Below are 21,846 nucleotides of genomic sequence, written 5' to 3'. Positions count from 1 at the left end.
TGTGTGTGTGTGTGTGTGTGTGTGTGTATCGATTAGAGAACAATTTATACAACCTGGTTCTCTCTACACCATATGGGTCCCAAGGATCCAAACTCTGGTTGTCTGGCTAGTATATAAAAATACTGCATTAAAATATAATTTTCAGGGGCTGGAGAGATGGCTCAGAAGTTAAGAGCACTGACTGCTCTACCAGAGAGAGGTCTTGAATTCAATTCCCAGCAACCACATGGTGGCTCACAACCATTTGTTATAGGATTGATCCGATGGCCTCTTCTGGTGTGTCTGAAAACAGTTTCAGTGTACTCATATACATAAAATAAATAAATGTAAAAATGTTTTTCCAACTGTCATGTTTGTTTTTGTGAATCACTTAAGCTATAGTTATAGCACTGGTGTGCAGTCGCAGCACAGGTGGTATATGTGCATATGAGCACTTGAGCATGTAGAGTGGTCAACCTTTGGTGTTAGTCCTCAGGGGCCTTAACCTTGTATTTTTAAACAATGTCTCTCACTCGGACCTGGCACTTACCCTTGGACTAGTCTGACTAGTCAGCAAGCCCCAGGAACCCACCTGCCTTCAGCTCCCCATCACTGGAATTACAGACACACACCACCATACCTGCTATTTATGTTGGTCCTGGGATAGAACTCAAGTTCTCATGCTTGCACAGCAAGCACTTTACTGACCAAGCTATATCAAGTTATAGTTCTAATGTTAAGTTTTCAAAACTATGCAGAAGTTGACACCATATTAAGTTCACAAATATTTAACAGAATAAAGTAATGCTAATGTTTATGCCTCTTTACTGGACAAATGTATCACAGACTTTACCCCATTTTTCTCAATAAATTCTTTGTTCACATGTTACTCTCTGTTTCAAATATTTATCTTCATTTAAAAAAAATACAAAGTAAAGCCACACCAACAAATATGAAGCTGGAGTTTCAGGAAAGAGTGCCCAGATGACTGGATCTGTCTGCCATGCCAATACTCACCTGTGGGGGGGTTAGAAGAAATAACAGGGGGAGTTGGAGAAGTGAAGCCATCAGCAAGGGTCTGTGTACCCCCAGCAGCAGCGTCTGGGGCAGTGGAGGAGGGAACAGTAGCAGGAACAAGAGGGGTGGGGACAGATGCAGAAGTAGCAGGAAGGGGAGGAGTGCCAGCAGAGCCAGCAGGGGCTGATGGGAAAGAGGAGTAAGAGGCAGCATTAATAAGGCAGTCACATTAGCATTAGAAGAAGCACTGGAATATTGAGAGTATTCAGTGCTTAACACTAGCCAAAAGAATAAAGCACTGAAAAAAGAATGGTTAAGGTCATTAGATGAGCAACAAATAGTTCAAGATGCTCAGGATAGTATAGAAAAATGTTGATTAGTTTTAAACAAGCCTTCCTTTTTACCTGAAAGTTACTAACTTAGAAGAAAACTGCTTTCTGTATATTGTTATTTTTATCATGAAATGTTCTAAGTATATAAAACTATAGTAAAGCAACAGTATTCTTTTAGAATTACAACAGACATATTCCAAACAATAGTTTAGCAATTCAAAAAACATGCTTGTTTAATCATGCATACCATGTCATGTGACTTTTGTTAAAAGGTACTATTTGTTATTATTAAAATTAAATCTGTTGTTTTGTTTTTGGAAACAGGACTTCTCACTACATACTCCTTTGGCTCTTAAATGGCTATTCTCCTGCCTTAGCCTATGCATGTTGGGATTACAGTGAAACACAATCTACTATGTAACATTCTATCTTGCTGGGTTTAGGGTTTGGTTTGGTTTGGTTTAGTTTGGCTTGGTTTTTGATTTTTGGAGACAGGGTGTCTCCGTGGAGCTTGGCTGTCCTGGAACTCACTCTATAAAACAGGCTGGCATGAAACTCAAGAGCCAGCAAGGGCTGCCTCTACCTCCTGAGTGCTGGAGGGTATGCCAACACATCTGACTTCTCTTGTTGGGTTTTTTTTTTTTTACTAAAGTTTTTTTTTTTTTACACGTGTTGGAAGCCTGAAAGAGTTTATGTGTGCATGCAGTGTGCAAGTGTGCATACAGATTTCCAGAGGCCAGAAGAGGGCGTTAGAATCTTTTGGAGCTGGAGTTATAGGCAGTTGTGAACCACCTAGTTGGGTGCTGAAACCAAGCCTGGGTGAGCAGTAGGGGCTCTGAATCCATCAGCTGTCCCTTCAGCTGCTCTCTCAATGTTTTTATGATCATGCTTTTAAAATAAATTCAAACTCTGTGTCTTCAAATCAACAACTGTATCTTTCTGTTTCAGGAATGGAAGAAATAGTTTTTCAGAAACTGCTAGATTCTAATGCTCCTCTAAATTTACATTTCCCATCCTTTGTTATCAAAATGATTCTCAAACCATGTCTTCACCACTTCCAAGAAAATGCAGTTATAATACAAACTGAAAGTAAAGAAGTAGCTCATATATAATGACCATGAAACCTCAAAGCACCAACTGAACTATTATCACCAAGGACATAAGACAAGGAACAAAGCAGAACGATAGCAAGGTCATGAAGATCAGCTGGGTATGTAGACTTGTCACACACATATGGAGTGCTATGGAAGTCTTCTTTAAAATTTTCATTAAGAAGAAAACTCATCTTAGGAGACTCTGGGTTTAACAGCTAGCAAATCTCTCTCTCACACACACACACACACACACACACACACGAAAACTCACTAAATTCAGTAACAAATTAAATTCAAATTCACAAAATAAAACCAAACAAATGACCATTAATGCTTTACCTGGAAAGACGCTAGGAGGAGACGGAGTAGGAACAGCAATGGGAACCCCCACACTCCCGCTTCCGCTGTTCTCCCGACTGCTGCTCCGACTACTTGGGTGGCTTCCTCCACTGCTCCCACTGCTGCTGAAGAAGGAAGAGCCACGGAAGTGTGAGCACAGCAAGCACAGCATCAGGGGTCCCACACATTTCTGAAACGGACATAGCTACAAGAAAGGCTTCCATTTCAATTATGAAGTCCTTAATAGATAAGGAGAAACTCTTGAGTTCAGTAAACTTGTTTTGATACCTATTTATAAAATCTATCTTATAAAAAGAATTTAAGTAAATTCCCTATAAATGTAAGGGCTTAATACCTATCTAAAGAAGCTTTTAGTAAATTTTACTAAATTATTTTATTTCGGTTTGTAATGGCATGGTGATATACTAACATTTTATTATGAATAGTTTTTTATCTGTAAATTTCCACCAAAAAATAACTTGCAATTGCTGTTCCTGGTTAGTAACGGTTTTTAGATTAACTTAAGTTTATCTCTAGGATGTCTTTTTCACCTTCCTGGCTGTTCAAAGTTGCCCCAGAACATGAGGAGAGAGAGGAAGAATTAGATGAGGTTTGGGAGAGTAGAGTGAGAAAAAGAACTTAGTGCTTGGAAAATGAGAGAGATTAACTGAAGTTATCTGAAGAGATTATGGTACTCTGACCATCGTGTTTGCGCTGAGGTAGAGGAAATACCTGTAAGTTCGATTTCTTTGATTCACAGAAGCTGTCCTCACAGGGCTCTGCTGCGAGGGAGCCATATTACGGGTTGGGCTAGGTACGTAATCATTTGGTACCACTGGAGGACGCACTGGCTCCAGTGTTCGATAGGGGGAGTGCCGCCTACAAAAAGAAGAGCGTATGTAGCGTGTGATTAACCGAGTTCCGGCACGGTGATTTCAGAGTTGCCAGTGAAACACAATTTGTAAGCAGAAAGAGGAAATGTGGTTTAACCCAGCTATCGATTTGTCTGTCCTTCAATATAACTCTTCTACCAGTAGAGAGAGTTCTGGGGAGTATGTAGTGTAAATTTCAGTCTCCAGCCTCATCCCTATACTAATGTAATTTTGTTCAGTTATTTGCAGAAAACACAGAAGTTTTCCATTGTTTAGGCCAATGTTTTCTAGACTCTATTCTTTTCTTAGAAGAATTTGAATTATTTTAGAATCATGTCAAAATCTCCCAAATGCACTGAATGAATGCACTAATTATCTTCTTCTCCTCTCTCTCCCTAACCATAGATATTTAAAAATGTAGATAACAAATCTTGATTTTTAGAGTCACAAACTCCACATTATGATCAGTACCAGGTGTAACTCATTCCCCTTTTTATACACTAAACACAAAGAAATTAAAGGTATATTGATACTTAAAGATGCACTATTTAATTTCATTTTTTCTTTTTTACAACCTTCAACTTCACCTTAACCTCTTCTCCTCAGAGTTCAACACTGATAAGAAACTTTAAAAGACTACACTAAGTCCTTCTTAGTTATAAAACCCAAACCAGATGTTATTAAAAAAATTGTTTCCCCTTTCCCAAATACTCCTTTCAAAGGAAGCAAATGAAAAACCTCAGAAAGGAAAATAACAGGCCATAAGATGCTTCCTGGAGCAGTTAGCATTCATTCAGTCCTTGTTAAGTGAACAAATCCTTCAAGACAATAGCTTGCTGATGAGATTACAACTTTAAAGGAACTTAGCATCCCAAGGAATGAAATGTAAAAACAGCTTCCTTCTCTTGTAAAAGGATGCTGCTCAATTGCTCTTGTATTTCTCAGTCATTCACTCCCCACGAGGTTCCTAGAGTTTCTTTAAGCATTACTTTCCTTAGCCACTCAGGTTAACAGCTCAGTGACTTTGAACGAGATTTTTTTTTTTTCTGAGAGAGGCTTTCTCTGTGTAGCCCTGGCTATACTGGAACTTACACTGTAGACCAGGCTGACCTCCAACTCAGAGTTCCACCTCTTCCTGAGTACTGGGACTAAAGGTGTGCACTACCACCACTCAGCACATAATATTGTTTTTCAAACTTCCCTCAAGTATTGTTCAATAAACAAAATAATTAACAACTCAAAATAAATAAGGGACATTATATCTACTATTATGTCAAAAGGAAAGGAAGAAAGACTAGAACTTTGAACTGAAAATATTTTTTAAGTATTCAAGAATCAGCTGGGCAGTGGTGCCATAGCCTTGAATCTCAGCACTCCAGAGGCAGAGGCAGGCAGCTCTCTGTGAGTTTGAGGCCAGCCTGGTCTACAAAGAGAGCTCCAGGACAGCCAGGGGTTTTACACAGAGGAATCCTGTCTCAAAAACACAAATCAACCATCTCTGAAATTAGAATGTACATTTGTAAACAAATTACAGATAAATTCATTTAATTAATTTAAATTAAATAAATTATAATATATGACATAATATATGATATGTTGGTATATATGATATTTGTGTCAGGAAATTAACTTCTAAACTCTACTTTTTGACAATGTTTTCTACACACTAGAACTTTCCATTCTAACTTCACTTACCTAAGAGCTATACAAAAACAAAAAACATACACACAAAAAAACAGTGATATGACCAAGGTTAAAGAAGTTTAAAAAAAAAAAAAAAGAGCAGGAGGAAGAGGAATGCCATGGTAACTAGAGAAAGACTACAGCAGCAGCCCAGGACCATCAAATGGATCAAGGAGCAGCTAAACTCCTGCTAATACCCAAGAAATGCAGGCCTGACTAGCACATGAATATATACATTCAAAATCATCTGAGCGCAAAAGAAGCTTTAATTTTACCAAACGCTTACTTGATAACAATCTTAACCTAAACCTTAACAAACCCCATTAGGTGGCACACTCAAGAAAAGCACCGCAAATGCTCCCCTGCAGCCGTCACACTCTGCGAGCATTTTATACACTCCGAAATCTAAACCTTACTTGACCTGCTAGATGCGTTCCTTTTTAAGAAAAAAAAGATCATTTCAGATAAATGGAATTATCTAAACTGCCAAAACTGAGTTACAGACACAAACTTGAAATCCTAGCATTCCAGAGCTTGAGGAAGAGGAATCAAGAGTTCAAGGCCAATACATACTATACTATATAGTGACATCCTGGCCTCAACAAATACAATAAACTCATTATTAAAACATTTTTATGTTTTATGTTGCATTTTTATGTTTGGTTCTCCACTAGTCAGATTGCTTCTTTCCAGCGTTATCCCCCACCAACTTGCCTCTGTCCCTGCAAATCCAAATTGCTTGACTGAGTTTTGATGGGGGATTAGGAGTTTGCTTATTTGTTTGGGGTTTTCTTCTTGTGGGTTCTTATCTTTTTGCTTTTTGGTATTTTTTTGTTGTTGTTGTTTTTTGTTTTTTGAAAAAATATCACAAAGATGATGGTTCCAAAAGCATCTTGTCTGTTACATTTCTAAAGACCCATTTTGTAGTACCAAAGTTGATAGAGAATAAAATAGCACTCACTCCCTTTTCAGATAAAAAAAAAAAAACTAAATGTTGACAAACTGACTAGAGGACCTTAGAACATACAGTAGAGCTAAACCAGAATTTCAGCCAACTGGCTTCTGAATTATACTACACCACTGAACCCAAGCCTCAATCATAAATCTAGGATACGGTGCAAGAAAAATGTCACACTTTCCTTCTGTCAATATTTGTAATATATTTAACTCCAGAACCCAAATCACAACTCAAAAATATCCTAACAAGTTACATTATAATCCACATGGCCTCTTGGACAAGGACAGCCTGATAAACTCAACTGTAATAGAAACAGATCATGACAATTTTCAAGGAAAAGGTAGATTTGACTTTATAATTAACCATGAATTTAGGCTAGGATTTTTGTCTTGATGTAAAATTCACTACAAAAATAATTTCTAAACAACCACTTTTAAAGTATAAAGACATGCATATCAGAAAAAAATTACACATAAAAGGTAACATTACCAAGAAAATATTCTCTCTACAATTTACATAGAGGCTGTTGGGTTTTTTTTAACACACAGTTTTTTTTTTTTTCCTGTTATTTTTCTATGGTTTCATATAATTATATACTTACCCAAGTGTCCCCTTCCCTGACATAGGGGGACTTGGGGGCTTCTGAGTTGGAGGTGTTGTACGTGGCAGTCCACCCATCTTCATATTCTGGGTACTCACCTAAAAAAAATGTTGAAAAAAAACAATTTAACTTCTTGCAATGAAATTAAGTTGCTTTTGGAAAATAAAGAGGGGAAGGTTTAAATAAGAAAAAAATTAGAGGCCATGCAATTTGTATGCAATTCCTACTCTACTATTCTACAGTTGTACTCAAAGGACTCTTCCTAATAGGATTTTCCAAATTATTTTAAACTTGTAGTAAAGAATTTATTTGCCATTAGGCCATCACACCAACAGATCACTGGTTAGACTATTTGATATTACATTCGGCTACAATTAAATAGTATAATTCTAAAACCTTTAGTGATAACAAAAAGCTCAATTAAAAACAATAAGCCCTTTAATCAATTCTTTGGGGAATTGTTTTCTTTATATAACAAGTATATCAAACAAATTTCCAACTAAAAATATGCAGTTATGCATATACTCAGTTATAATTGGAAAATATACAGATAAATTGTATGATATACAAAAAAAAAAGTTCAGCTCTTTCAACTTGGGAGTCACTCTCACAATTTAGATTTAATGTTCTCCTTATGAGGAAATCACCTACCTTAAAGCTGCTAGAAGTTCAAGGCACTTTCCTAAGTATCTGAAACACAATGTTAGGGCTAAGGTAACCCATCACTGAGAACACAAAAGCCACTATCACTGTGTGACTTCTAGTGGGAATTAAATACACTAAAGCCCAAACTGAAGGCTAGTTGATGCATGAAACAGTGTAACATAGTCAGTCCTAAGTCAGAGATGGACCATGACTGCATTCATAAATCTATTCCAAAATGAAATTTCAAATACAGAAAAGATGGACAATCTGGGACTAATTATGTCATCTAAGGAATATGTCAGTACTTGTAGAGAAACCCCTAAAAATCCAGTTATAAGGAGTCAGTAAGGAATACAGTGCAATGCAACTTCACATTGTTTGAGACCAAAAGGTTAGAATACTATTCACAAAGTAGATTCATGCATGCTCCTTTTTAAGTCCCTATTATTTTGCATTGCCATCTTTACAACACATTTACACAAAGAATCTCAAATTTCTCATACTATCTTCAGAATTAAAATGTTATACTTACAACATGAAAGAGTAAGATATTATACCACTGAAGTTGGAACAGATTTACAATTTTAATATATATTAATATACATATATATAGCTATGAAGCCTTAGCTAGCCTGAAACTAACCATATATAAACCAGGATGGCCTTGAACTCACAGAGATCAGCCTGTCTCTGCCTCCTCCCAGGTGTTAAGATTAAAGGCTGCACCACCACACCTGGCTAATTTTAAAATATAAATTTTGTGAAAACAAATCTTAATTATGTCACATAGTACTGTCAAAATTAACTCTGACTTCAGTGGATATTTTTTAAGTTCTAAAATAATAATTGTTAATTATCCAAACATGCAAGAAATAATATATCAAGCAATAAATTCTTCAAATGAATAGCCCAGTGAACAAGTTGTGTGTGATGTTAAAACGATCTTTAATGACAAATGGTACCTTTGAAATGTTATTATTTTTAAAGTAAAGCATTTGTGTGTAATCTTTTGCTGTTGCTTTCAAACAGTAAATGCAAATTATCAAGTAAGAAATAAATTATCCTTGCTATCTCCCTCTTAATAAACAGAGGGTATGGGAATTTTATCTTTAAAATGTCAGAAGACACTTTCAAAAAAATCAATTCACATTTGAAGAAAATTTTGTAAGTAATCAAACAAATAACCACCATAGCTTTTAAAAACTGCACTGTCTTGATTTAATGATACCACAAGATTTGAGTAGTAACCAAAGTCCTTTAAGCTCAACCTTAAACAACACAAGACCCAAAGTTACAATAAGTGATGGGGAGAAGTGAACCAAACACTAAACTACAGTTCAATTTGCTAGGAACAGGAAGGAGAGGAGCAAGAATAGAAAAGGAATAAAAGAAAATTTTATTCTATACATGGGATAGCAAAGATACTTGAAAATAACTTTCAACTATATTTTTTATTTCAATTTGTACAGTGCTTTTATTTAAATTGCAGTACCTTCTCAAAGTCTTAGAATCTATATACAAAAAAAGCTCAAAAGGAAAAAAAACAGTAAAGTGGTCTATAAAAGGAATATAAATACTATATATACACACATATGCATATATGTGCATACATACATACGTGTGTATATATATGTGTGTGTGTGTAGATATATAGATATATATATATATATGAGTCATGTTTAAAAGGAAGAACTATCTCTACAAAAAAATTTTTAAAGTAGCAGTGCGAAAAGAAATTGTTAGGGGAAGGCGGTGTGTGTCACTTTTTCTAGAAAGATATAAATAAATGTCTATCCATCCCAGAATGGGATATGGTAATAACAAACTGAGAAGAGGGTTTCATCCAAGTCTGGCTTGATGAACTGGTGATTGGAATTACCTACAGAAGCCTGAGTAAGGGATTGCTTACAGGAGCTTGAACAACTTACAGGCACCTACACCATCCACCAAGTATCCTCCGATTACATTGCTAAACACTTGCATATCCTTAGGAAGAACAAGGCCCTGCAGAGCCACCTCATGAACTACCCTCGAGCTCTCCTCAGCATTCCAAGAAAGATGTTAGCAAGCATAATTTTGTGAAGGTCTCATATGGATGGAAAACCATTAACTGCTCTGAGTCAAGATGGTAAGGGTGTTCCACAACAGAGTGTTTCACAAAGAAATCTGCGCTGAGTGGAAACTACAGGGGCAGAGTGAAAGGAGGGAGTCAAAACAAATGAAAGAGCAGTTACAGGACATGTCCGTAATCTCAGCACTGGGAAGCTGAGACAAAAGCAGCGAGAGTTCAAGGCCAGCTTCAGCTACACAGTGAATTCAAAGCCAGCGTAGACTTCATGGGACCCTAAAAAGAAAGGCTCTGGGGCTAGATGTAGAATTCAGTAGTTGAATTCATACTTAATATGATCAAAGCTAGGGGTTGGGGATTTAAGCTCAGTGGTGAGCACTTGCCTGGGAAGCGCAAGGCCTGAGTGGTCCCCAACTCGAAAAAAAAAAAAAAAAAAAAAAAATGCTCAAAGCTGTGGCTTGATTATCTTTAAAAAAATTAAATACAGAAGGAAAGAAGGATTATGTATAATTTGTATCTATACATGGATTAGAGGAAGGGGAAGACAGGCCAAGTCCATAATTTCCTGTCCAACATTATCCTTCTCTATAGAACCATATAGAGAATATGTTCAAAGTCAAAAGAGAAACACTGCCCATCCTAGAAACTTAAAGAAGCATGGAGGAATAGCCTAGGCAACAGGCTAACCACTAAGAGCAAAGGACCTATTTCTTTTTCTTCTTTTAATATTTCTGGACACTGTTACCACTTTGTATATTAACAGAGCAAGAACCAATGAATACTGCCTGCCTTTTTTAAGTCTAGTTCACTGTAATTTAGCCATTTTAAACAGAAGAAATCTTCCCACAATTCCACATTCCTGGGTTACCAGCAAAGTAAAGGCTTAGAGCCTACTTTCCAGTGACTTTATTTCCTTTGTCAGGACCACCTGCCATGGTCAGGCAAAATTTTTATGGCCATGGTTAATACTAAGTAAAGCAGTCATCTTATATCCTGATTATCACTGACTACACTGAAGATATGCCAAACTGCAAAGCAACAGAAAAGTACATATTTGAAAAGAAAGAAGAGAATGTGGCTAAGAAAGAAAAAGAAATGCTGCTGGGCGGCAGTGACGCACGCTTGCGCACAAACACTTTCAGACCCAGCAGAGGCAGGCTGACCTCCCACACAGAAAGTTCCAGGACAGCAAAAGACGCCCTGTCTAGAAAAAAAACAAAAGAAAAAAGAAATGGTAAGACTGGTGAAGATCCCTTAGTGACACTGTATCTGACAGGTGTCTTCAATTACTTGGAATGTTTTTATCATGGATCCTTAAACAGCACCAGTTTTATCTTGGTTGTGTGGGGTTTCTTATTTGTTTGGCTGATTGGTTTCTACTGAACCAGGGTCTTCTACATTCTAGGCTAGTGTTCTAGCACTGTGAAATACCTTCCAGACCTCATCTCTAGTTCTTATTGTATTTCTTAAGCATTATCATAAACTTTGGAATGTTGTATATACAAAAATATTCACTTTTAAAAAGACTTAAGGTGAGATTATATTGAAATATATTTTATACAAATATTTTAAAAAGACTAATTCTTTTGAAAAATGTACTGCAACTTAAGAAAGGCATACGACATGATATTTTTTGCTACTCAAGTTTTTAATTAGAAGTCAGAAGATAATGACAAACCACATAATTAAGCACACCATTTATAGAATAAAAAGCCATTACACAGGGGGAGGGTTCAATAGAGCATATTAGTTGGCCCTCCAATCAATAACAAAATTTCAACATTTATAAAAATCTAGCAATTTTATCTCTTAACACTTTATAACAATACAATTTATATTTCAGTTTCATAAAAGCACCCATTCATTCAGCAAATACTTGAAATACTAATATCTAATGGGTAATTGGTACTGTTCTAGGCACAAAGAACAGGGCAGTGAACAAAATGGACAAAAATACCTACTCTCAGGGAGCATAAGGACATACAACAAAGTTGCCAGACCTAAATAATAAATAAATAGGACTAATTTGTTGGTTCTAAAAGGCCAAATGCAAAATATCTCTTTACTCCCCATATGTAATATTCTACATAAGAACACAGAATGGAAATCCAGCCCTGGAATCTCTTACCTTAAATCTAAGCAACCACTTAATGCATAAATGGAGCAAATAAAAGAGGTAAGGAAGAAAAGCATTGAAAGGTTAGTTGGACTTCAGGATGTGAAGACAAAAGAAAGAAAACAAAGAAAAACAAGTTAAGCAATCAGCATTCACAGAATAATGTTTCAGTAGATCATAGAAAGAGTGGTTAAGCAGATGTGTCATGGACAGGAGTTTCCTTGATGATATAAGACAAGTGTTTATTCAAAATTTTAAATCCTTTAAAGAGTTCTTCAAATTAGCAAACACTACATTACAAACAACAGAGGCTATAGTCCTAAAAGAAAAATATTTTATTTTAAGGATTAAAAAATAATTATACAAAAGAATCACCTTTTTATTATATAAACAGGCAAAGACAAATCTTTTATATTCCAAGTATCTTTTGGCATCAAATTCTGGTAGCAGCCTATAACATTCTATTAGCAACTGTTAGTCTTCAACCAACTTTCCCCAAGTTAAAACAAATTACAGTTTAATTATACATTTAGTTACATATCCTATTTTAATATGCTTTAATTAGTCATTAAAATATATAGGAATCAACTATAAAATTAAATATCAAGTTCCAGATAATAACGCTTATTCAAAACTCTGAGGTACACACCTTTAAACCCAGCACTCTGGAGGTAGAGGCAGGCTGATCTCTGTAAGTTCAAGGCCAGCCTGCCCTACACAATGAGTTCCAGGCCAGCCAAGGAGAAAACAGTGAGAATCTATCTTTAAAAAAAAAAAAATCAAAAAGCCCTCTAAATTAAAAGTTGTTTTATAAATTTTTACTGCATGTTTTATTTTTACACATCAAACATTAAATTAAAATGTACTGATTTCTGGCCAAAATGGTGGCGTACATTTTAAATAGTCTCATATTAGAAAAATATATACATGAACTCTATAGCTTCAAGGTAGGTATAGAATTATTGCAAGTCATACTTAAGTATTTTTCACAATCACTACTGAAATACAAATTGTACATAATGTACTTAGCTGAAGCTCTGAATGGGCTCTTCAATGTAAAAATCAGCTCACAAGAAGTACACTTTCCTCAGCTACAGTAGATGTTCCAAGTGCTAGTGCTAGGGTGCAGGGCTTTGTGTGAGAGAAAGCTCATACTCAACCACTGGGCCACACTCCAGAGTTTTAATGATGGTACTTCATATACATACTAGATACACAAATGCATCTTTTAAAGATGGCCAAATATAAAATGTTATAAATTTAAAGTCACCAGAAATAAATTTACAATTTTTAACTCCACTATTCTCATCCAAAAGGTTGAGATAAAAATTATTCTAGAAAAAAAATTCAAATTCATATTTAGTAACATATGCTGTTCTGAAAATTAATGCCAAAAGTCTGCTGATGTATTTTTCAGATAAGAAAAACATTTTAATACTATACTGAATGCTTTTCTCTATCCTTACTAAATCATTAAAAGACTAGAACCACTATACTATAGTTGATCTAGTTTGTTATGAACTAAGCAAATCCACTGAAAGATGACTGCTTTGAAAGGGTAACACTAAAGAACGTAAGGAGGATACAACAGTAGTAAGCAATCTTCACAACCACAACTGGGTCAAGATATGGTCCTTGAGGAAATTAAACGAACTTTAATTTTCTAGGATTCCATTAGAGCCTCTGGAAAGCTTGACAGAAACTGCACCTACCTTTACGCCATGTCCAATGTCATCTAAAATTGTGTAGTCAATAGGTTTTCGAATATAACGGACTGGCCGCTCAAGGTTGGCTGGTGCAATAATCTTATGGGTCCTTGAAGTGTTTTTATTGGTAGTCAAAATACCAATTTCTCTTCTTGCCACTTTCTCTTTATGAATATCAACTGTCTGCAAGATATAATACAAAGAAAACAACACAAAGATAGATAGCCCTGGTTTCCACATAAATAATAATCAAATGCCTAGAGATTCAACATTCCTTCATATTTATTTCATAAACCACCTTTTCTCTAGACTATTGTCTTTATTCATTTTTAGCCTAATGCAAGGGGCACCAAAGTATGCCTTCAAATATAACCTGGCCTACCACCTGATTTTAACAGCCCACAAGTTACAAGCAGAACTTAAAATGTCATATGTAAATGTTTGCATGTACTGCTGTACAAATATGTGCACACATATAGATGCTAGTGTGTGTCCATGTGGAGGGGTGCACATATGTATAGACATGCTGTGCATGTAGAAACCAGAGGTCAACCTTGAGTATTGTTTTTCATAAGCTGTCCACATTGTTCATTTCTGAGTCTTCACTAGGACACAGGTCTTCCTAATTTGTCTGAGCTGGCTGACCAACCAGTCCCAGGCATCTGTTTCTGCCTCCTGGCATACATGGTACAACTGCACACAACACCCATCTTTTTACATGGGCTTTGGGAACAGAACTCAAGTCCTTATGGATGTTCAATAAACACTGGAGCAACTGAATCATTTCTCCAACCCAGAGTGATCATTTTCAACAGAAAATAAAAATAAGAATAAATAAATAAAAATAAGAATCCAGGCATGGTAGTGAATGGCTTTAATTCCAACACTTAAGAAGCTGAGGTAGGTAAAGCTCTTGAGTTCCAGGCCTGCTTGCCTGCTCTACATAATGAGTTCCAGGACAGCCAGGTCTATGTGGAGGGACCCTATCTCAAAAAACAAACAGAAAGAATAAGAATAGAAATAAAAGAAAAAGGGGTTGGGGATTTAGCTCAATGGTAGAGCGCTTGCCTAGCAAGCACAAGGCCCTGGGTTTGGTCCCCAGCTCTGAAAAAAAAGAAAAGAAAAAAAAAAGAAAGAAAGAAAGAAAAGAAAAAGAAAGCAGCAGAGAATAGTCTTGTTATATTTTTAAATAACCTACTAGTATAATCTCTAAATATTATTTAAATACTACAAAGAAGGGACAAGTCTAAAGTATAAATACTAAAAATGGAGATCAAGGGCTTAGGGTCAGGGGGGTACACCATTTGCCTAACATTTACAAGCCCCTGACTAAATTCCCAGTATCCACATCCTTCCCTCAAGACAGTCAATCTGACAGAAAAGCTTGTTTACTTCAGCAAGTTGCTTACATCTTATTAACACAACATTGATCACATATTTCATTAGAATTTATCAAGTGCTCACACATTCAGAGTACGAATGATAATTTTTTATTTTATTCTTCAATTATTTGCTAACAATACATATCTCAGGAAATACTAATGTAGCATTTCACATAACAAGTTATAATTTTATAATCTATAGGTAACAAATATTTTTAATGCAATACGACAGGAAGATAAGAGTATAAGTACAAAACGACTTGAATCATATTCCTTACTGTGCTGTGGTAGGTAGACACAACCTACAATACCACTCTGAAATAAGCCAAACTGTCTAATGTTGCCAAACATCTCCCTAAGGGTAGAACTGCCAAGATCAAAAGCCAAAGATCGGGAAAACCTCCTGGCTTGTTTCTTACATTATTGACTCAAATAACAATTGTGACTGCCTATGCTGGCTAGATTTTATGTTAACTTGACATAAGCTAAAGACATCTGAGAGAAGGCAACCCCAATTGAAAAAAAAATGCCTCCATAAAATCAGGCTGTAGCCAAGTCTGTGGGGTATTTTCTTAATTAGTGATTAATGGGTAGGGCCCAGTCCACCGCGTCATCCCTAGGCTGGTGGTGCTGGGTTCTATAAGAAAGCAGGCTGAGCGAACCAAGAGGAGTAAGTCAGTAAGCAGCATCCTCTAGACCTCTGCCTCAGCAACTTCGGCGGCTGTGCTGTTTGAGTTCTTGCTCTGTCTCCAATGATGAACTGAGATGAGGAAGAATAAGGAAAATAAATCCTTTCCTCCCCAAGTTTCTTTTGGTCGTGGGGGGGTCTCATTACAATGGATCTCTAACCAAGACACTGCCTTAGAACAGATATTTAGTGTCATTAACTAGTTTTTGTCATTAATTTTTCTCAATGTCTACAATAAGAAAAGTTAAGAGAATAAAAAAGTATTAAGTTGTATTCTTGTTACCTCAGATTGAACTGCATGAATTCTTGTGAGGGAGAATCAAATTTTAATTTTAGAAAAGTAGTATGTTTCTATTTAGTGCTTGAATAAAAGCTTGTTGACATGCACAAAACCTATTTCAGGAAAACACTAATCCAAAAGATTTTGAGGTTTTCAACAGTCTCCTACAATCCTATAATGCCAGCACTTAGGAGACAAGATTCAAGGCCTGCCTAACTATATTCTTTGATCAAGCCAACTCTCAGACAAGGCATGGTGGCACAGAGGCAGATGTGAGTTCGAGGCCAGCCTGATCTACAAAGCAAGTTCTAGGGCAGAGAAAACCTGTCTTGAAAAGCCCACCCCACAAAAAAGCCCTAAAATGCAACAAACAGCAAATATATACATATATATACAGACATACATATATATATAATATATATACACACACATATATTTACATACATATCAAAGTAATATAATACCAACCCACACTTATCAACTTAAAAGGTTTTTAGGGACTAGGAAGATGGCTTATCAGTTAATAGTACTGGTTTCTTCCAGAGGACCTAGGATTAATTCCCAGCACCCACATGGCAGTTCACAACTGTCTGTAACCCAAGTTGCAGGAAATTGGATACAATACTTTGGCCTCTTTGGAACCAGGAATGCATTGGTGTATAGACATACAAGCAGACCAAACATCCACACGCATAAAACAAAATTTAAAAACATGTTTTAAAGGATGCTGTAAAGTCTATGTCGGGTACTTAAATAAAATGTGACCACCATGCTTTCCAGATCAAGTGCTCAGCTTTCAGGGATCAAGGCCTTTGCCATCTTCATAGGACTCTGAATCTTTAAAAGTCCAGGTTCCACAGTAACATTTGCAAAGAATTTTAGTGGGGGAAAAAACCCTTATCCTGGAATTCTGAAGTTACAATTACATGGAAATGAATTCACTTATTTAGAAAGGTATTGACAATAGTACTTTCCTATGGCCAGAACCTGCTCAGCTAGTAAACAAAGTGAATGCAGTGTGTGCTGTAAATAGGACTACCATTGCAGCAGATCCCGTTAACTCACAAGCACACACCGAAGAATACCACCACGACTGTACAGACCTTAAATATCTCTCTCTCTGAGTTTCCTATTCATTAGTTTTCCCATCCTTCTCACTGTCACTGCCAAGCTGGTCTTACATGATGCAGGCTTCCCCATATAACCGGTCAGCCACACAGCACCAAGAACAGGTTCCTTTTGCTCTGAAGTTACCATACTGGCTCCCAGGGCTCCTATAAGCTTGAGCCCCAGCCCCACATCTCCTTCATGAACCCAAGCACATTTTAACCCATCAGATGACAGGAAAGCACTATATAAAATATGGTTTTTTTTAGCTTTATCCACGTACTACTATTTCCCATTACCACAGATAAAGTTAAATTAACCATCCTAGAAAGCTACCTCAGCAGCTCATCAGTATGGGAAAATTTTGTCAATTTTGTTGATTAACTAAATTTAGTATTTTTATAATGTTTTAATTAACCATTTGTTCAAATTACAAATATGCTTCAAATTATCTATCTTCTATAAATAAATCAGTTATTTAAAAACTTAATAGGTGGCTAGTGAGATGGCTGACCAGGTAAGGGCTCTTGCCACCAACAATGACAACCTAAGGTCAGCTCCCACAAACATGTGGTGGAAGTCTAGAATCAGCTTCCACTACTTGTCCTCTGAGTTCAACATATGTACCTACACCACGATGGATGGATGGTTGAATGGATGGATGGGTGGGTGGGTGGGTGGATAGATGGGTGGGTGGGTGGTTGGATAAGATTAAATGTAATGGTATTTTTGCTAATTTTAAACTTATACCCAAATAGAAAAATTTTTTTAAAGTTGTTAAAAACATAAGAATGCACACAAGTGCACCCTAGGCAACATACCCAATAAGACCTTGTTCTTTAAACAAAAATACATGTTTAAAAAATGATTCAGAGGGGGTTGAGGGTTTAGCTCAGTGGTAGAGCGCTTGCCTAGCAAGCACAAGGCCCTGGGTTCGGTCCCAAGCTCCGAAAAAAAAAAAAAGAAAAGAAAAAAAAAAATGATTCAGAGCTAGAGAGATGGCTCTGTGTTTAAGAGCACTGGCTGCTCTTCCAGAAGTTCTGAGTTTAATTCCCAGCAAACACATGGTGTCTCACATCCATCTGTAATGCGATATGGTGCTCTCTTCTGGCATGCAGAGAGAACATTATATACATAATATATAAACCTTAAAATATAAAAACTTAAAAATAAAATTAAAAATAGTACAATGAATACAATAGTTTCAATCTACCTGGTATAAAGTCTGCCATTGCTGTCTTGGAATATTTACTAAATATTTGCTTTCTAAACACAAAAACATTTACTTTATAGTACAGAAAAGGCTTTTAGGGACTGTAGACAACTCGGTGCTAAGTACAGACTCGAATGTAGGTACCTTGACTCAATTCCTGTCACAATCATATTCCCTCAGTCTAGAGATCATCAAATAGCTTTTATAATAAACTGGTTGTTTTAAACATAACTCTAAGAAATTTAGGGAGCTATTTGATGGTTCCAGTAATAAAGAAGGAGGACTTGAGTTTGGGTTCCTAGGATCTTTGTAAAAGTCAAGCACGACAGTGAACACCTAGAACCTTGGAGCAGAGACGTCAAACCAGGATCTTTGAGAATCACAAACAACAAGAAACAAACATACAAATAAAAAGTATGGGGCTGGAGAGACGGCTCAGTGGTTAAGAGCACTGGCTGCTCTTCCAGAGGTCCTGAGTTCAAATTCCAGCACCCACATGGTGGCTCACAGCCATCTGTAATGGGATCTGATGCCCTCTTCTATCTTCACGAAGAGCCACTCATGTACATAAAATACATAATAAATATTTTTAAAGGTTCTCGGAAAGTGATTGTAACCTCGAACCTGTACACCCACACACACCTGTGTACATGATCGTATACAAATACAATTGAATTACTGAAGCGAGTTCTGCAGATTCTAAACTGTGAGGCCGCTCTCGCATCCTACACATTCCTTTATCAGTCCATCTCCAACTCCTACAGCACACTAAGGGCACTCTGACACACACAGAAACCACTGTAGACTTTAGTCTTCACTCTACATGTACTGATCTCTAGAGACACAAATCTAAATTAAAAGGGTTCGATGCATTCATAACAACTCTAAAGTTTGCTAATTCTGACCTACTAACCTCTTTCAACTTCTCTCCTACTTTCCACTTTTTTTTTTTTCTTTTCTTTTTTTCAGAGCTGGGGACCGAACCCAGGGCCTTGCGCTTGCTAGACAAGTGCTCTACCACTGAGCTAAATCCCCAACCCCTCCTACTTTCCACTTAATCCATCAGAATAGCTTTAAAACCTAGCAGCTTTATTAAACGTCAAGCATGAACTTCAGCCCTATATAGCAGCCAAGTGTGGCAATGCACTCCTGCATTACAGCATTGGCAAGCAGACACGGAGATTCTTGAGACTTGCTGACCAACCAGCCTAGCCTGTGAGCTCGAGATTCAGGGAGAACATGCTAGAAATAAATAAGGTTGGAGAACTGCCAAGGTCTGCAATTAAATAAGCATCCCACCATAGCTTTTTTTTTTAAGGTAAAAGTCTTGTTATGCAGCGCAGACCAGCTCTGAATGCATGATCTTCCTGCCTTGGCCTCTTAGGGCTCACACTACAGGTACTCACCACTGTTCCCAGATACAGGACTACTTCAAAGGGACTGAAAATACACAAATGATTGTAAAAGCCATACCAAGAGGCAGTCATTGAGAATTTATGTTTTTTGTCTAAAACATGACTATGTGTTTTTGTTTGGTTTTTTTTTTTTTTTTTTTTTTTTGTTTTGTTTTGTTTGTTTGTTTTGTTTTTTTTTGAGCTGGGGACCCCGAACAGGGCCTTGCACTTCATAGGGCAAGCGCTCTACCACTGAGAGCTAAATCACCAAACCCATGACTATGTGTTTTAATGCTGATTATGAAAGCTATACCAAGAGACAGCCATTGAGAACTTTTATAGATTCTAACTACATGAGAATATGTGTTTCAATGCTAAAAGAGCAAAATCTCAAAACCTATTCTGATCACAACTATATATTTTTAAAGATAGATGAGTTTAAAGAGGACACAGTTGCCGTCTTCATGCAGAAGAGGGCATCAGATCCCATTACAGATGGTTGTAAGCCACCAAGTTTAGTTCCTGGGAATTGAACTTAGGACCTCTGGAAGAGCAGCAAGGGCTCTCTCTCTCAGCCATTTCTCCAGCCTCACAAACTATGATAAGTAAACTATAAGGAAAGCGGGGAAAGTGAAAAGCTTGGGCAATAGTAAGAAGGTTGTTTTTCCACTTCCTCTCTGCATTTTCTTAAAGATGGCTTTCGTTTTATATAACGAGTTCAAACTTTATTGTAAAGAACTTGTATATTGAAACTTGCATATTGAAATAGTGACATTAGCCAGACCCAAAGTGTATACAATTCAATGAGCATCTGCTAGAACAGCCATGCTGAGGACATCGAGCTTGCTTTGAATTTCACACTTGCACTATTAGTGACAATTTTATGTACTTATCCAGCACGCACATACACACTCCAAAAAAAAAAAAAAACCATCAAAGTTGAAGCTACCTTCTTTATCCTCTAACACTACTACTCTTTCTGGTTCTTCTTATTTAACACTTATTGTAAAGACTCATGTAAAAATATTTTTATAAGGTTTGCTAGTCTAAACTTTCCCATTTTACAAGAATGGTTGATAGGTACCATTCTAGTAAACATAAAACCTGGGCTAAGTGGGATTTTAGCTCAGTAACAGGGTGGTTGCCCAGCAAACATAAGGCTCCAAGTTTAATTCCAATTAATAAATATAAATAAAAAAAGCTCTCACAGGCACATATATTTGAATGCTTGGTCATTAGAGAGTGGTGCTACTTTACAGTGATTAGGAGGTGTAGCCTTGTTGGAGGAAGTGTGTCACTGGGGGTGGGCTTTGGGGTTTCAAAATTTTCAAGACAAGCCCAAAGAACTTCCTGCCTACTGCCTGTAGATCTGGATACAGAGCTCATAGCTGCTCTCCAGCACACTTCCCACCAATCAAATGCTTCCCTTTATAAGAATTCTGTGCTCACCATGAGACACCATTCTCTTCACAGCAATATAACACTGACTAAACCACCAAGGGCGATGGGGAGGGGGGTGCTTAAAAAGCCAACTGATAGGAGAAAAATTAAATTAGCCACTAAGTTATTGAACCTTTATTTTTAAACCAATAAAGACACACACACACACACACACACACACACACACACACACAAACACAGACACACACACAGAGTCTGCCAAAATATTAAAAAAAAAAGATACCTGGGTGGTGGTAGTGGTGCACTTCTTTTTAATCCCAGCACTCAGAACACAGAGGCAGGAGGATCTCTGTGAGTCCAAGGCAAGCCTGGCCTACAGAGTAAGTTCCAGGACAGCCAGAATCACACAGAAAAACCCTGTCTCAAAAAACCAAAAATAAAATACCAAAATAAAATTTCACTTCAGGAATGATTATGCTACTGTTATGATTATGAATGATTATGATCAGGCAACTGAATTTTAATAAAATCGATCAAAATTTACTTTTCTATCAAACTGTAGAGATAATAACATCACAGTGGGATATAAAATGAATAAAATAATAAATAAAATTCAATTAAAAGATAATATCACAGGGGTTGGGGATTTGGCTCAGTGGTAGAGCGCTTGCCTAGGAAGCGCAAGGTCCTGGGTTCGGTCCCCAGCCCCGGGAAAAAAAAAAAAAAAAAAAGAGGCAGATCTTCCCGGTCGCTGCCATCATGAGAGCCCGGGCTGTAAGTAGAACCCCGCTGAAGCGAATCCTCGAGCCTCGGCCATGTAAGACTAATCTTATCTGCTGCAAGTGACTTGCCTGGTGGAATCGACAACAGAGGCAGAATCCTCTAGGACCAGGCACGCCCTGTGTTTACCGAAGTCCCACACACCCGGATTCCGGCCCGAAAGCAATACGTAACGGAACGAAGTACAATGA

At 37.0% G+C, this 21,846-nt stretch overlaps 1 protein-coding gene across 1 annotated transcript in view; it reads right to left on the bottom strand.

The window, feature by feature from the left end:
* Abi2 (abl interactor 2) overlaps nt 1-21,846 on the bottom strand; it is a 149,635-nt gene that overhangs the window by 114,456 nt on the left and 13,333 nt on the right. Inside the window, exons 3-8 of the mRNA XM_032899745.1 lie at nt 13,417-13,593; nt 11,717-11,734; nt 6,876-6,973; nt 3,494-3,640; nt 2,762-2,886; nt 997-1,179 (exon numbers count right to left, since the gene is read on the bottom strand). Of these exons, the coding sequence (XP_032755636.1) occupies nt 997-1,179; nt 2,762-2,886; nt 3,494-3,640; nt 6,876-6,973; nt 11,717-11,734; nt 13,417-13,593 (748 nt within the window). The remainder of the gene's footprint in view (nt 1-996; nt 1,180-2,761; nt 2,887-3,493; nt 3,641-6,875; nt 6,974-11,716; nt 11,735-13,416; nt 13,594-21,846) is intronic.

Source organism: Rattus rattus, chromosome 4, assembly GCF_011064425.1.
Source record: "Rattus rattus isolate New Zealand chromosome 4, Rrattus_CSIRO_v1, whole genome shotgun sequence".
NCBI lineage: Eukaryota > Metazoa > Chordata > Mammalia > Rodentia > Muridae > Rattus > Rattus rattus.
This window is presented reverse-complemented; position numbering and strand designations above follow the sequence as displayed.